This window comes from Papio anubis, chromosome 1 (genome assembly GCF_008728515.1).
Source record: "Papio anubis isolate 15944 chromosome 1, Panubis1.0, whole genome shotgun sequence".
Taxonomy (NCBI): Eukaryota; Metazoa; Chordata; class Mammalia; order Primates; family Cercopithecidae; genus Papio; species Papio anubis.
This window is the reverse complement of record NC_044976.1, coordinates 210,207,359-210,224,408: the sequence shown is the minus strand read 5'-3', so window position 1 is coordinate 210,224,408 and position 17,050 is coordinate 210,207,359. Positions and strand designations below refer to the sequence as shown.

Sequence of the window (17,050 nt, the reverse complement as noted above, 5' to 3'; positions counted from 1 at the left end):
CTAAAAGATGCTGATAACTTTCTACTCTTCTCTGTAAGCTGTTTCATAGCCACCCTCTAAAACTCTGCCCCTTTATTTCTGCTCAATCTCTTCAGTGTCCTGTAGACTAGAAAAGACTACTGTGGGCCGGGCGCGGTGGCTCAAGCCTGTAATCCCAGCACTTTGGGAGGCCGAGGTGGGAGGATCACGAGGTCAGGAGATCGAGACCATCCTGGCTAACACGGTGAACCCCCGTCTCTCCTAAACATACAAAAAATTATACGGGCGAGGTGGCAGCGCCTGTAGTCTCAGCTACTCGGGAGGCTGAGGCAGGAGAATGGCGTGAACCTGGGAGGCGGAGCTTGCAATGAGCCGAGATCCGGCCACTGCACTCCAGCCTGGGCGACAGAGCGAGACTCCGTCTCAAAAAAAAAAAAAAAAAAGACTTTGTTTTTTTGTTTTGTTTTGTTTTTTGTTTTTTCTTCTAGACAGAGTTTCACTCTTGTAGCCCAGGCTGGAGTGCAATGGCGCGATCTCAGCTCACTGCAACCTCCGCCTCCCGGGTTCAAGTGATTATCTTGCCTCAGCCTCCCGAGTAGCTGGGACTACAGGCACCTGCCACGACGCTTGCCTAATTTTGTGATATATATATTTTTTAGTAGAAACAGGGTTTCACCATGTTGGCCAGGCTGGTCTTGAACTCCTGACCTCAGATGATCCACCGCCTCGGCCTCCCAAAGTACTGAGATTACAGGCATGAGCCACCACGCCTGGCCATACTTTGTGTTTTTATGACAGCAATAAAATAAGTGGGCTTAGTAACTCAAGCAAACATAGCTTCTCTCTGCTTCCTTGGATTGCAGGAGAGGAATGTAGAAAGTTGCTTCCGTCTCCCTAACGCCCCAGGCTGTCAGGCTGTAGCTAAGAGCCTGGCCTTCATCAATTCCTACTGACTCAAGGCTCCTTATCATCAACTTTCTGTTACTACTTTAAGACTAAGAATGATTTTTTTTTTTTTTTTGAGACAGAGTCTCGCTCTGTCACCCAGACTGGAGTAGGGTGGCACACAATCTCGGCTCGCTACAACCTCTGTCTCCTGGATTCAAGCAATTCTCCTATCTCAGCCTTCTGGTTAGCTGGAATTACAGGCATGCACCACCATGCCCTGCTTTTTTTTTTTTTTTTTTTTTGAGTAGATACATGGTTTTTCCATGTTGTCCATGCTGGTCTCAAACTCCTGACCGCAAGTGATCCACCCACCTCAGTCTCCCAAGGTACTAGGTTTACAAGCATGAGCCACTGCGCCCAGGCCAAGAATGATGTTTTTAAAGTTAGTTAAAGTTTGTACCTTTGATAGTTCACTTGGAAAAGTTAAGGACAAATACATAGGTTGTTATTTTTGTTTTGAGGGTGTTGTCCCTAATTATAACAAAATCTCTACAAACCATTTAGGACAGAAAGGAATTGGTTTAGTGGAGGGGAAGTTTTATTGTGACAGACTAGAGAACTCTCTTTGTTTATGTAATTATAGACTAGGATGATGCTGTCTATTCACCTACGTGGCAGCTGAAGTCCCAGGTTTATTTTGTCCCAAAACTGATTATATGCTTCTTTTTCTAGCATATCACCATTAACTAGATGTTACAAAATGTCATAAGATCTTGAGTTTTTGTTATGTTCTAAGTATATTTGTCTTTCTCTATAGATTTCTGTTTCCACTATAATCTGTTTCCTTTAGAATCTGACAGGAAGAGTTTAAATCACATAACACATATGTAATCATGGGGTTAAAAATAAGTATTATTCAGATAAAATTATTGAATTATTGTAAGCAATTTGGTTTTTTAAAAGTGCTATTGATAGGGTTTGTTAGCCCTTTTAATTTATGGAATTAAGACTTTAAAACTTAGCTATAAAAATTTCTCAGATTTGGTCAGGCACAGTGTCTCATACCTGTAATCCAAGCACTTTGGGAGACTGAGCTGGGAGGATCACTTGAGACCAGAAGTTTGAGATCAGACTGGACGACATAATGAGACCTCATCTCTACTAAAAATAAAAAATCAGCAAGGCATGGTGGTGCACACCTGTGGTCTCAGCTACTTGGGAGGCTGAGGCAGGAGGTCGCTTGAGCCTGGGAGGTCGAAGCTGCAGTAAGTCATGGTCACACCACTGCACCCTGATTTGGGTGATAGAGCAAGACCCTGTCTCGAAAATTTTAAAAATAATTTTGAAAAACCATTTCTCAGGTTCTTCAATTTGGAAAAATTGGGAAAAGATCATTGGCAGGGGCTGGTTCCATATAGCATCCGAGGAACTACACTGAAATTGATTGTTCCAAAACGGCTGACATGCAAATATCGTACCATGTATACTTCCCTGGAAGTGATCTGTGTTCTTTTTAACTTAATACATTGCAATAGAGTGAGCAACCAGAAGTATAGACACAATAGTTTCTTTGTGCACTAGAGTAGGGCTTATGTATTTTCCTTTCTAGTATGTGAATAAGGCAGGATTTGCACATGGTTTGCAAATAGATCCAAGTGATCTAAATCTTCCAATCCAGATGGCTCATTGGGCATCCATGCTTTCTGCTTTGACCTCAGTGCTGCACTTAAGATCTTTTTTTTTTTTTTTGAAGATGGAGTCCCACTCTACTGCCCAGGCTGGAGCGCAATGGTGTGATCTCGGCTCACTGCAACCTCCACCTCCTGGGTTCAAGCAATTCTCCTGCCTCAGCCTCCCGAGTAGCTGGGATTACAGGCGACTGCCACCACGCCCAGCTAATTTTCATATTTTAGTAGAGATGGGGTTTCACCATGTTGGCCAGACTGGTCTCGAACTCCTGGCCTCAGGTGACCCGCAGGCCTCGGCCTCCCAAAGTGTTGGGATTACAGGCCTGAGCCACCTCGCCTGGTCCACACAGAGTTTTGTTGTTAAAATACACCTGTATGTTTTCTCATTTCTGCCCATTGTTATGCTAATATCACAAAGCCCCAGGTTTACTGTGGGCCTATATTTCTCTACGGGCTTCTATGAAAAAGTGTTTTTTAATTATTTCCTGGGACAAGTGCTTGTCACGCTTAACTTATATCATATCCAATTTTTAATGAAGTCCGTATCAGGCCACGTACTAGTAGCTTTGAGGATTTGAGGATATTTGGAAAAATAAAAACAAAACTGTAGAAAGAGAACCACATTTTTTTTTCTTTATAAATTGATAAGGACAACAGTAGATTTAATCGTTCAAATAAAAAAAATGACTGTATCTAAGTTTCAAATGGCTTCCAATTTCAATGTAACTATTTCACTCTTTTTTTTTTTTTTTTTTTTTTTTGAGACAGTCTCGCTCTGTCACCCAGGTTGGAGTGCAGTAGTGCGATCTCGACTCACTGCAACCTCCGCCTCCCAGATTCAAGCGATTCTCCTACCTCAGCCTCCTTAGTAGCTGGGACTACAGGCCTGTACCACCATGCCCAGCTAATTTTTGTATTTTTAGTAGATACGGGGTTTCACCATATTGGCCAGGATGGTCTCAATCTCTTGACCTCATGATCCACCTGCCTAGGCCTCCCAAAGTGCTGGGATTATAGGCGTCAGCCACTGCACCTGGCCCACTCCTCTTCCCAGAATTTTGAACCAAATCACATTAATCTGTAGTTTTAAAAGAAACAGTTTTATATTAGCATCTTTCCCCCAGTCTTCTACTATATAAGAATTAATTGTTGTGCCTCAACCAACGTGTACTGATGTGTACCTTCCTTTATCCCACAAAGAGTAAGCACTTTTTTTTTTTTTTTTTTTTTTTTTTGAGACAGAGTCTCACTCTGTAGCCCAGGCTGGAATGCAGTGGCCTATCTCGGCTCACTGCAACCTCCAACTCCCAGGTTCAAATGATTCTCCCACCTCAGCCTCCCAAGTAGTTGGGACTACAGGTGTGCCCCACCATACCCAGCTGATTTTTGTATTTTTAGTAGAGATGGGGTTTCACCATGTTGGCCAGGCTGGTCTTGAACTCCTGGCCTCAAGTGATCCAACCATCTCGGCCTCCCAAAGTGCTGGAATTAGAGGTATGAGCCACCATGCCCAGCCAAGTAAGCACGTTTTAAAGATAAATTTTTTAGTCTCAGAATAGGTATATATGCACATGTGTATACAATTCTATTCATAGCACAGAGACTACAGTAGTAAACACAGGAAATAGCATTGTATTTAAGAACTGAATCTTTTTTATTTCAACATCATTTGATTAACTTGTTGCCCAGGATTGGGGTGGAAAAGCAGTATGATTTTATGATTTTAGCTTTTAATTTACAACTTTCTGTCCTCCTCAGTGTCAGAATAGTGACTCTGGGTTTGGGTATCTTAATGAAGACAGCATATAATGATAGTATTAATAATTATAATGATAGTATAAGGTAATAGCCAACATAAACTGAGTGAACAAAATGATCCATAAATGGTTTTAAGCAATTTACGTGTATCAGTCTTCAGAACAAGATTTGAAAGTAAGTACTATTATTATCCTCATTTTACGGATGAGGAAATAGGCATGGAAGTGGAGGCAGCATTTCAGTCCATTATAGCCAGCTATAACAAAATGCCGTAAACTGGGTGGGTAGCTTATAAACAAAATAAATTTATCTCTCACAGTTCTAGAAGCTGGTGAAGTCCAAGATCAAGATGCTGGCAGGTTCAGTGTCCGATGAGGGCCCCCTTCCTGATTCATAGACAGCCATCTTCCCACTGTGTCCTCACCTGGTGGGAGGGGCAAACAAGCTTCCTTGGGCTTCTTTTATAAGAGCACTAGGCCAGACGCAGTGGCTCGTGCCTGTAATCCCAGCACTTTGGGAGGCCGAGGCGGGTGGATCACCTGAGGTCAGGGGTTTGGGACCAGGCTGGCCAAAATGGCGAAATCCGGCTCTACTAAAAATACAAAATTAGCCAGGCGTGGTGGCTTATGCCTGTAATCCCAGCTACTCAGGAGGCTGAGGCAGGAGAATCGCTTGAACCCAGTGACTGGGGCCTTTGGAGGCGGAGGTTGCAGGGACCCGAGACTGCACCATTGCACTCCAGCCTGGGCAATAGAGTGAGACTGTGTCACACACACACACACACACACGGACACACAGACAGACATAAATAGCACTAATTCCATTAATGAGAGCTTCACCCTCATACCTGGTCACTTCCCAAAGCCCCCACCTCCTAATAGCATCACATAGGAGAGCAGGCTTTGAACACGTGAGCTTTGAGGGGGACAGACATTCAGACCAGAGCAGGCAGGAATGCATATTTTATTTATAAAGCAGGGTCTCTTGTTAATAAACTGTTTTCTCTTTTATTGTTGTTTCTCCCATAAAGTGAATAAACAGAAGCCTAGTGGAAAATACCAACATTAAATTTTGATATTAGCCAGGCACAGTGACTCATGCCTATAATCCCAGCACTTTGGGAGGCTGAGGCGGGCGGATCACAAGGTCAGGAGATTGAGACCATCCTGGCCAACATGGTGAAACCCCATCTCTACTAAAAATACAAAAAATTAGCTGGGTGTGGTGGCGGGTGCCTGTAGTCACAGCTACTCTGGAGGCTGAGGCAGGAGAATCGCTTGAATCCAGGAGGCGGAGGTTGCAGTGAGCCAAGATTTAGCCACTGCACTTCAGCCTGACAACAGAGTGAGACTCCGTCTCAAAACAAAACAAAACAAAACAAAACAAAACCACTTTAATATCTTCCCTCTCAGTTGCTGAAAGCTAAGTTGTGGACCCTTTTCCCAATTAAGAAAAAACTAAGAGAAAATGGTGCATGATTTTCATTGCTGCTGTTCATATCAGCAAAGGGCCCTTATCAGTAATTATGTGGTGTGTAAAGAAAGGTTGATTATGGAATTATTAATCTTTTCTTAAACATACTGTCTTTTTCCAAAAATGTGGCTGCTATGAACTGAATATTTCTGTTCCCTCCCCACTCAAGTTCACATGTTAAATCCTAATCTCAAGGGTGATGGTATTAGGAGACAGGGCCTTTGGAAGGTAATTAGATCATGAAGGTGAAGCCCTTATGAGCAGGAGCCTTTATCAGATAAGCCCAGGGAGCTTATTTCCTTCTTCCATTATCTGAGGACACAACAAGAATGCACCATTGATAAACCAAGGAGAAGGCCCTCACTAGACAAACAATCTATAAGTGTCTAGATCTTGGACTTCCCAGGCCTATAAGAAATAAATTTCTGTTGTTTATAAGCCATTTAGTCTATGGTTTTCTGTTATAGCAGCCCAAATAGACTAAGGCAATGACCATGAGTGATGATGTATCTCCCATCACCGCCATCCCCTTTCTAAAACGGAGCCACATTAGGTAGCAAATCAAGACTATTGCTATGACTGTAATTTATTACTAAAATATATGTTTCCAATTTTTTATTTTTACTTATTGTTTTATCTTGAGATGTACAAAAATTCATTAAATAACTGGCCCACATAATTTTTTAATAGAACATATAAAATAAGACATGAAATGAGAACCACCAGTTTTGTATTCTGATCAAATACTTCAAATTTTTTTTTTTTTTTTGGAGACAGTTTCGCTCTTGTCACCCAGGCTGGAGTGTAGTGGTGCGATCTCGGCTCATTGCAACCTCCACCTCCTGGGTTCAAGTGATTCTCCTGCTTCAGCATCCTGAGTAGCTGGGATTACAGGTGCCCACCACCACACCCGACTTATTTTTGTACTTTTAGTAGAGAGGGAGTTTTGCCATGTTGGGCAGGCTGGTTTCGAACTCCTGACCTCAGGTGATCTGCCTACCTCAGCCTCCCAAAGTGCTGGGCTTACAGGCGTGAGCCACTGTGCCCGGCCTCAGATTTCTTATCTCTCTAGAGTACTTGTAATTAACAGCAACAATGTTGACTTATGAGATTTCTAAAACCTAAGTATGTGCTTTACGTAATCGTATGATATGTGGAATCAGAATAGATCAGATTTTTTCTTGGATTAGGGTTGGAAGAAGTCAGGAAAGGATAGGAAGACGTCAACAGCTGGAAACAGGGAACAAATAGACTTTTATCTTCAGATGTATAATTTTCACCTTTTTCTCCATTATTATGTAAGGTAGGGGACACACTCAATCTTGAGTTTCATGAATCACACCCTCAAAAACTGCATTTTGTTTGATTCAATCATATCCTCTACATTTCTAGATATTTATAAATGTGACATTAATTTCAGCCATTGAACAAGAATGCACTCACATTATTATCTTTCAGAGCAGCTTACTAAGATTTGTTGTAACATGTTTATAATCAGTTGGGAACCTAGATGTTGCTTCATTGCTAAGCCTTGATGGAACATTTATGGATATGTTTTATGATTTGCTGATCTGTGCTGTGAAACCATCAGTCTGTTTGCAGTGGGGAGGAAGGATTTGGGAGGAGTAGGAGGGTGGAGGGAGGGAGGATAGTTTTGTCTGACGTGTCAGTGGAGGGAGGGAGCGGGGAAGGCAGGTTGGTCATGAAGTTTGAACTAAGATGGACTTAAAGGGTTCAGTTTTGACCCTTGCACACAAATCAGCTACAGTAAATAGTTGCTACTACCAAGCAGGTTTTCAGTGATCATACTTGATTTTCTTTCTTTTTTCTTGTTTTATATATTTTCTCAGGGGAAATCTCTCACGTCCAAGAGGTTAACAAGCCTTGTTCAGTCTTACTAAACGGATCATCTTGTAGCATGAATGCAGACTGGAGTCACTGCACATACTTTGTAGCTCGCTGTTGTGATCTGGAGCAGAGGACATTAGAACAAGATGTTGCATGAGCAAAGGACCTAAATTGTTATTTGTGTGTGTACATTCCATCTCCAGTGGACTCTTCCATCTCAATGCCTCCATTCCAAACTGTTGTCTGCTTTCTTTCTCCCTCTACTTACGCTGGATCTGTGTCTTCTCCTTTTTAACAAGTTCAAGTGAAGTAAAACCTTTTCTTTTTTTCCTTCTCTCTCTCTCTCTCTCTCTCAAAGCTTCAGCTAGACACACAGTTCACCGAAAATTCAGTCAGTCAAAAACTGGAAGAACTATAAAAGAAAAAAGTATATATCAATAAGTATACATACGGCTTCACATTTATTAAACAGTAAATTCGCACAGAAAGTTTCATTTCACCAATGTATCCACAGTCGGAAAGAAACTCCTGTCTTTGTCTGTTGTCTGTACATTCTCCGTTAATGTTTCTTGCATTTATTTTTATACCATATTTAAAGAAGAAACACCTTTTACTCCAAATGTATTAAAGTTGTTCCCTTCTCTGTAAATTTGTGTATGTTTATATTGTTGTTTTATCTTTCATTAAAAGATGCAGAATCTCATTGCTTTTGTAACTTTTGACTTCTATGCTAACTAAAAAAGAAAATGCTGAGAAATCCACAAACCCACAACTGCAGAGTTAAATTTAGGTTGTCACCTTGAAATTTATTTCAGGGTTTCAAGACACGCTTGGATAGTACAGAAGCCAAGGGCAGATGGAAGTTTTTTTTGGAGGCTCACCTGGGACTTGGTAGATTCTTTTTCTCCCATGGAAGAACAACACAAATTGACTTTCCACATTTTCAAAGCTATTTAAAAGGCCTTTCTGCCTCATGATATGTATCTGTGCATTTTGCAAACTAATATTTCTGTTCGAATTAGGCTTAAGTGTGACTTATTAAATCAGGTACTGATTTGTTCTTTAAAACACAATTCTAAAAATATCATAGGTCAGTGCCTCTTAACTTTTTGGAGGTTACAGATTATTTTGAGAATACATTCACCTCTTGGCATCCCTGGGAAATTGGTTCCTGGACCTCCTCAGACACCAAAATCCACAGATGCTCAAGTCACTAATATAAAATGGTGTGGTGTTTGCATATAACCTATGTAAATCCTCCCACATACTAAATAATCTCTAGATTATTATAATATCTAATACAATGTAATGCTGTATAGTTGTTATACTGTATTTTTAATTAATATAACTTTAATTGTTGAATTATTATTTTTATTTTTGACTTTTTTCAAATATTTTCCATCCAAGGTTGCTTAAATCTAAAGCTATGGAACCTGTGGATATGGAGGGCTGACTGTGTGATGTAATTAGTAAAATTTAGTGATGCTTACTAAGTGCCTGCCACTTCATTAAGAGTTTTCCATGCCATCAGAATTCTCGCATTTAATCATCGCAGCAGTCCTGTAAGATCATTTCTGCAATTTTGAGAACGCTGAAGCAGAGAGAGGTTAAGTAACTTGTTTGAAGTCACCGAGCTAAGTAGTGGATTGGGATCATACGGAAGGAAAAAAATCTTGGCTTCTACCCTTCTAGGAGCTTAGCTGTGGCTCTGTAACAAAAGACAGATTAACAACAGAAAAGCATACAAATTTACGTAATAGAAGTATTACGGGCCAGGTGCGGTGGCTCACGCCCGTAATCCCAGCACTTTGGGAGGCCGAGGCAGGTGGATCATCTGAGGTCGGGAGTTCAAGGCCAGCCTGGCCAACATGGTGAAACCCCGTCTCTACTAAAAATCCAAAGATTAGCTGGGCATGATTAGCGGGCACCTGTAATCCCAGCTACTTCGGAGGCGGAGGCATGAGAATCGCTTGAACCCAGGAGGCGGAGATTGCAGTGAGCTGAGATTGTGCCATTGCATTCCAGCCTGCGCTACAAGAGTGAAACTCGGTCTCAAAAAAAAAAAAAAAAGTATTATGTGACATGGGAGGCTTCATTAAGAAATGAATACCTTAAAAAAATGATTAAACCTGAGTGTTTCTTTATACTAGGTTTGATGAAGAGTCGTGGGAAAATGTGATAGGGCAGAGAGAGAGGCCCTAAGGGCAGTAAACCGGGAGAAACTGAGCAAGTCCTGTTCATTCAGATTCTCTTCAGCACCCCTCCACCTTCAGGGAGAAGAATGCTCCATTTCTCTGGATATAAAGACAGCATCTCTCACAGGAGGGTCTTATGACCTGCTTCAAGGGAAGGTCAGAGAGTCCCTCCTGAACCTGCCATTTCTCAAATTTCTTCAGCTTAAAATATTCAATATTTTGGAATAGAACTCACAAACCCCATCATCATATAAACCCAGGCAGTCTGACTGCAGGGCACACTATACTGCCCACCTATCCATTATACCACAAATTTCTTTTGATAAAAATTATGTGAAAGTTCACAGAAACTCACAGTTGTACTGTATTTTAGGACATTCACAGACTAATCTCTGTAGCTCATCCATGGACCCCAAGTAAACAACGTGACTCACTTTAAGGGCTGGATCAGTGGCAAAAAAAGGTTACCCAGTCAGGAGATGGGCCTGACTTGTCTGCTTTTGCATAAACCAAGGCATTGCAGACTCTGGTTATTTAAAAAAGAAACCAAGTTATTAATGCCTGTTACTTACTATAGATAAATTTAAATTCTGAAAAAATTTACTATCATTCGTGATAAATCAGCAGTGGAGTCTGTTGGTTATTTAATAAAACTCACATAATGGAAGAGACTTGATAGGAGAAATTTATATATAAGCTATAATCTAAACACTGTAAACAGTATAGGAGATATTTAATTATATGCTCATGTTTAAAAAGAAGAAGAATCCATAAAATGCAAGTAAATTAAATTGATAGACCGTATCCCTTAAAATCACTCAATTCAGGACAGTCTTGGACAGACAGCACTGAAGTTAGATTAAAACTCTAGTTAGTAGAAACATTCTTTTAAGGGAAACAATAATCCTATAAGAAGAGTACGGTGTTTAAACAATAAGCCTTACATAAATACAATTGGTTGTTTCAATGGTTATCTTTCACAAGCCATTAGTCCTTAGAAGTCCATCCTTCCTGGTAATTCCAAATCATGGAAAAATTTGCCCTTCTTGGCATTTTTAATCATAGAAAAAAAAAAACAGCAGAAAAGAGAAACCCTCAGGCAAGTATCCCCAAGTCAAGAATTCCTAATTTAAAAAGTTACTCAAGTTACTCAAGCCTAATGACTCCATTTAATGTGGCCTAGACAAGACTCAGATACAAAGCAAGAGTACTTCAGGAGAAGCACAGAAAAGTGCTGGCGTTCCTTGCAGTTCGCTCCAGTGAGCCCTTGGCATCTGCCTCCCACCCCATGCTAAAACCATTTGATCTATAAGGCATAGAATAAAAATCCCTCAAGTTTCTATTTAATAAAATTGTTTTTAAGTTTTAACTTTTTTAACTTTGAGACCATCAAAAAAGTTATCCTCCAATAAACCAGAGTTTCTATACTCACACTGCAGAGCTATTTTCATCCTCTAAATTGCGTTGACCCAATTCTCCTCTCAGCGATGTTACAATAATGTGTTCCGTGGATCTGCACGGGATTTTCTGCTTGAATCAAAATAACAGAAATATGGCCAGCAACCTTATCTAAGCTGTGTCCGAAAATAAACGAAGGCAGAAACCCTCCCTCTTCGTAATGAGCAGTGGAGACTTGATCTTGCTCCTCAGGACTCACAGCTGTGCCCTTAGTTCTCCTGGTTGGCTGCTCACTTCTCTTTACATGATGGTTTGTGAATAATTCTGGTCTACTGAGAGAGGCAAGTCTTGGCTGCTAGCACGAATTTAGTCTAGTTGCATGCACGGATTGTCTCCACACAGAAGATTCTGTGTCCTTAAATACACATTTGAAAGAGCACGTTGAATATTTAGTTGTTTTACTGTGGTCTGTGACTACCTCTTTGCACATTTTAGTAACCCTCTAAAACGTCAGCAGGAAACAGCCAAAGCTACCAATCCAACCCCTAAGCCATTTTAAGAAATAGTGCATAATAATGAAGAATTTAAAGAACATAAAGAATAGAGAGGAACTATATTCATGTATTACACACACACACACAAATAGGTATCTTATACATTTTATTGTACAACCATACATGTGTACTTTTTGTTGAAAATGTTGTGCTCTAGAACTCATTTTTTAAAAGACATCAAATGATGTATCAAACATAAGATGCTTCCATTTAAAAATCAGATTAGAAGAAAAACTTGCAGATGCCCTTAGATATTTTGAGGAGTTTTTGGAGCTGAAATGTGTAATGTGTTTACCACTTCATTTTCAAAAAGGTCATTAGAGGCTGGGTAGACATGAATACTTCTTGATTTAAAAATTGATTAACAGGCATTGAGGGAAGGAGGCGGCAGCGTCCCGGGCGGGTAGGATGATGCACCAGAGACGGCGATGGCAGCAGTAAGCCCTCCCGGCCGCTCCGAGCGCTGTAGAGCAGCGTCCTCAGCCCGGCCTCTGACCACGGCGCCCCTCCTCGAGGCTTCTCGTCCGCCCGCCCCTCCCCAGTGCGCCGGCCAGCCTGGCTCCCCTCCAGGGCCCGGATGGCTGACCTGCCTGCTCTCCGTGGCCTGGTGGCCGTCCTGGCTGCCCTCCCCGGCCCGGTGGCCGTCCTGGCTGCCCTCCCCGGCCCCGATGGCCGGCATGCCTGCTCTCCTCGGCCCCGACGGAGAGGAGGGCTGGGCAGGCTGGCGGGCGGGCGGGCTGGCGACCATGCAGAACTTCTGCGCGCCGCCCAACTGCACGCGGAAGAGCACGCAGTCAGACCTGGCCTTCTTCAGGTTGCGGAGGGACCCGATCAGGTGCCAGAAGTGGGTGAATTGTAGGAGAGCAGACTTAGAAGATAAAACACCTGATCAGCTAAATAAACATGACCGGTGAGGGGTCCAACATTTTGAGACGTCTAGGGTCTGTAGAACTAGTCCTTATAGGACAGTTCTATGAGATAATGCAATACCAACAATATTTGCTCTTACCAGTCATTTGAACAACCTACCTAGAAAATGAATAAAAGAATTGTTGATGAACCTTCTGAACAGGAACAAAAACATAAAGAAATCAACAACAGCAATGCTCAGAACCCCAGTAAAGAAGGGGGTGAAGGGCCAGATGAGGACATTTTACCTCTAACCCTTGAAGAGAAGGAAAACAAAGGATACCTAAAATCTCTGTTTGAAATCTTGATTCTGATGGAAAAGCAAAACATACCTCTGGATGGACATGAGGCCGATGAAATCCCAGGTCTCTACTCCAGATAACTTTCACGCAGTGCTGGAGTGCTGGATAAATTGTGGTCAAGGGGTCCTGAGAAAGCGCTTTGAGACAAGAGCAGTTAACACGTTGTTTTGTTTAAAAAACACAGCAGAGGCAGATGTAGAGATCTGTGAGAGCTGTATTCGGGAATAAACTCTAAGGGAAGTGAGAGACTCACATTTCTTTACCATTATCACTGATGATGTAATGGACATGGTAGGGGAAGGGCATCTACCTGTGTCGGTGAGGTTTGTTGATGAGTCTCGTTGAGGTTTGTTGATGAGTCTCATAAAATAAGAGGGTACTTTGCAGGCTTCCTGCCTTATGAAGCTGATGCAGAAATTTTGGCTGTGAAATTTCACACTACGATAGCTGAGAAGTGGGGATTAAATATGGAGTATTGTCATGGCCAAGCTTACGTTGTGTCTACTGAATTTTCTTCCAAAATGGAAGTTGTTCCTTCTAGACTTTTAGAGAAATATCCCCAAGCTATCTACCCACTCTGCTCTTCCTGTGTCTTAAATATGTGATTGATAAAATCAGTACCTGTTATGGGAGTATCTGTTAGGTACAATTGAGGGAGTTTGTTCTTTTTTTCCATCAATCACCACAACTGCTTTTAGAATTTGACAATGTAATTTCTGTTCTTTTTTCGGAACAGTAAAGAAAGGGATAAAGAACTGAAGGAACTCTGCCATTCTCAGTGGACAGGCAGGCATGATGTTTTTGAAATTTTAGTGGAACTTCTGCAAGCATTTGTTTTATGTTTAGATGGTATAAATAGTGACACAAATATTAGATGGAATAACTGTGTAGCTGGCCGAGCATTTGTACTCTACAGTGCACTAACAGATTTTGATTTCATTGTTACTATTGCTGTTCTTAAAAATACCCTATCTTTTACAAGAGCCTTTGGGAAAAATCTCCAGGGGCAAACCTTTGATGTCTTCTTTGCAGCCGATAGCTTGACTGCAGTACTGCATTCACTCAGTGAAGTGATGGAGAATATTGAAGTTTATCAGGAATTTTGGTTTGAGGAAGTCACAAATTTGGCAACCAAACTTGATATTCAAGTGAAACTCCCTGGGAAATTTTGCAGAGCTTACCAGGGTAACTTGGAATCTCAGCTAACCTCTGAGAGTTACTATAAAGAAATCCTGGCTGGGCGCGGTGGCTCAAGCCTGTAATCCCAGCACTTTGGGAGGCCGAGACGGGCGGATCACGAGGTCAGGAGATGGAGACCATCCTGGCTAACACAGTGAAACCCTGTCTCTACTAAAAAATACAAAAAACTAGCCAGGTGAGGTGGCGGGCGCCTGTAGTCCCAGCTACTCGGGAGGCTGAGGCAGGAGAATAGCGTGAACCCGGGAGGCAGAGCTTGCAGTGAGCTGAGATCCAGCCACTGCACTCCAGCCTGGGCGACAGAGCGAGACTCCATCTCAAAAAAAAAAAAAAAGAAAAGAAAAGAAATCCTAAGTGTCCCAACAGTGGAGCACATTATTCAGGAACTTAAAGATGTGATCTCAGAACAGCACCTCAGAGCTCTTAAATGCTTATCTCTGGTACCCTCAGTCATGGGACACCTCCAATTCAATACGTCAGAGGAACACCAGGCTGACATGTATAGAAATGACTTACCCAATCCCGACATGCTCTCAGCCGAGCTTCATTGTTGGAGAATCAAATGGAAACGGGGAAAGACACAGAGCTCTGTCCACCATTTATGAAGCCCTCCACCTGCCTGACATCAAGTTCTTTCCTAATGTGTATGCTAAATGACCTATTGCCAAAGGTGCCGTGTATTCCTCCTGTGATGAAGGTTGAGAATGAGCAGTATGAAAATGGACGAAAGCATCTTAAAGCATACTTCAGGAATACTTTGACAGACCAAAGGTCAAGTAACTTGGCTTAGATTAACATAAATTTTGATATAAAACATGACCTGGATTTATTGGTGGACACGTTTTTGGTTTTTTGTTTCTTTGTTTGTTTTTGATGGAGTCTCGCTCTGTTGCCCAGGCTGGAGTGAAGTGGCGTGATCTCGGCTCACTGCAAGCTCCGCCTCCCGGATTCACGCCATTCTCCTGGGTGGACACATATATTAAACTCTATAAAAGTAAGTCAGAGTTTCCCACAGATGATTTAGAAACCGTGGAAAATACCTAAGAGACTTTCAAAAATAGTCTTTCTTATATTTGATATTTGGAAGAAAAGCCTTAAAGTGTATGTAGGTCTTAATTACTTAATATCTTTGCCTATAGGCCTCCATTGAATACATTAGCCATTGATAATCTACCTGTTTAAATGGCCCGTTTGAACCCTCATGCTTTGAAGACCTGTCTGTTCTTCCAGAAGAGTACATTGAAAGTGCCATCTTTCACTTCCGCATGATCTCTGCGGGTGGCACTCTGCAATTGTTGAAGTCATTTTAGACATAGCATTTATTATCACTGTGGATCTCTGCTCAGGTGTTGAGTTACCAGTTCTTTGAAGAAACATATTTTGAAGAAGTGTGGGAGGAAGAAATACATTTTATAAAGTGTTGAAGCCCGCAATTGACCTTTGACTAATAGGAGTTTTAAGTATGTTAAAAATCTATACTGGACAGTTACAATAAATTACCAGAGAAAGAGAAGCTTGTGAGCTTGCCAAGCAAGGATTCCAGGGTAGATTTTTCTCTTTCACAAATGAACTTAAAGGAACAAATGACAGTTAAAGTTTGAATGGAAGAGACTGCTGTTGTTCCACATCTAGTTATTACTGTTTACATTCCTTTGTGGAGCCTACATCTTCCTAAGCTTTTTAGTAAATACATGTTGAACACTTCTGTTTCATGGTTAAGACAGAATCAGAGGCTATGGATACTGACAACTCATTTATCTTTTTTTTTTTTTTTTTGTCTTTTTTCATGACTCTTACCTACTGCCTCATCTTGATTTATAAGCAAAACCCAGAAAACCTACAAATATAAGTGTTTTGGCTTATCTAGAAAAACATGGAAAATATTGCAGTTATTTTTGGTGAGGAAAATAAACTTTGTATAATTCATTTCAATCTAAATAAAATGCAAATTTTGTTTTAAAAATTTGATTAATAAATCTTGATATCTTAATCAGGTTATAGTACCTTAATCATTTCACAATTGTTGGGAAATAAAGCCGAGCATGTTTGATATCTTTTAAAGGTTAATATCATCTTTCTCCAGTATTGGTTGAAAGGGTAAAGATAATGTAAATTGTCAAGCACAATGCTTGATACATAATGGATAAAGCAATGTTTGTCTTACCTGCTTCCTTTTTCTCCAAAAGGTCATCAATGCAGAAAGATAAAAGAAATACCCACACATCCCTCCTAGCTGGGGTGGGGTCAGAGATGAAGTTTAGGAGGCCACAACTGAGTGGTGTGGATCAGGATCCCAGAGATCACAGGAAACACCTAGAGCAGAGTCAGATATGGTAGTGGGCTGCAAACCAATCAGACAGAGTCCATAAAGCACCAGGATGAAAAAGGTGACCAAAAGGTGATACTGGGCTAAGTCAAGGAGACAGCATCCTTGAACAAGTGGGTTCTGGAAACTCCACTTCTAGAAAACAAAGGCAGGGGTTGTTTTGAAGAAATCTACAGCCTCATGCTATGGTGTGAATGTCTGCCTCCTCCAAGAGTCGTGTTGAAGATGCGGTATTTAAGAGGTGATTGGGTTACATTTGCTCTTCTGTCATGAATGGAAGAACCTATGCGTGGATTAGTAGACTAATGGGTTATTACAGGAGTGGATCTGTTATAAAAGCCAGTTTGGCATTTTCTTGTCCTCTTGCCATGTGACACCCTGAGCTGCCTTAGGATGGAGTCCCCACCAGCAAGAAGGCCCCCACCAGATACAGCCCCTCAACCTTGGACTTCCTAACTTACAAAACTGTAAGAAATAAGTGTCTTTTCTTTGTAAATAACCCAGTCTCGTGCATTCAGTTATAGCAACACAAAAC

General features: G+C 41.4%; 1 protein-coding gene and 1 pseudogene across 4 annotated transcripts in view; both read left to right on the top strand.

Moving 5' to 3' along the window:
• The window catches only part of RGS7 (regulator of G protein signaling 7), a 568,234-nt gene extending 559,885 nt beyond the window's left edge, over window positions 1-8,349 (top strand). For all 4 annotated transcript variants that reach the window (XM_017953401.3, XM_017953404.2, XM_017953406.2 and 1 more), the window contains one exon: window positions 7,637-8,349. Coding sequence is in view for 1 of the 4 variants with exons in the window: in XM_017953406.2 (XP_017808895.1) it covers window positions 7,637-7,687 (51 nt within the window). In the remaining 3 variants the exon portion in view is untranslated. The remainder of the gene's footprint in view (window positions 1-7,636) is intronic.
• Window positions 8,350-12,527: 4,178 nt separating this feature from the next.
• LOC103880514 lies at window positions 12,528-14,318 on the top strand (annotated as a pseudogene).
• Window positions 14,319-17,050: the final 2,732 nt, after the last annotated feature.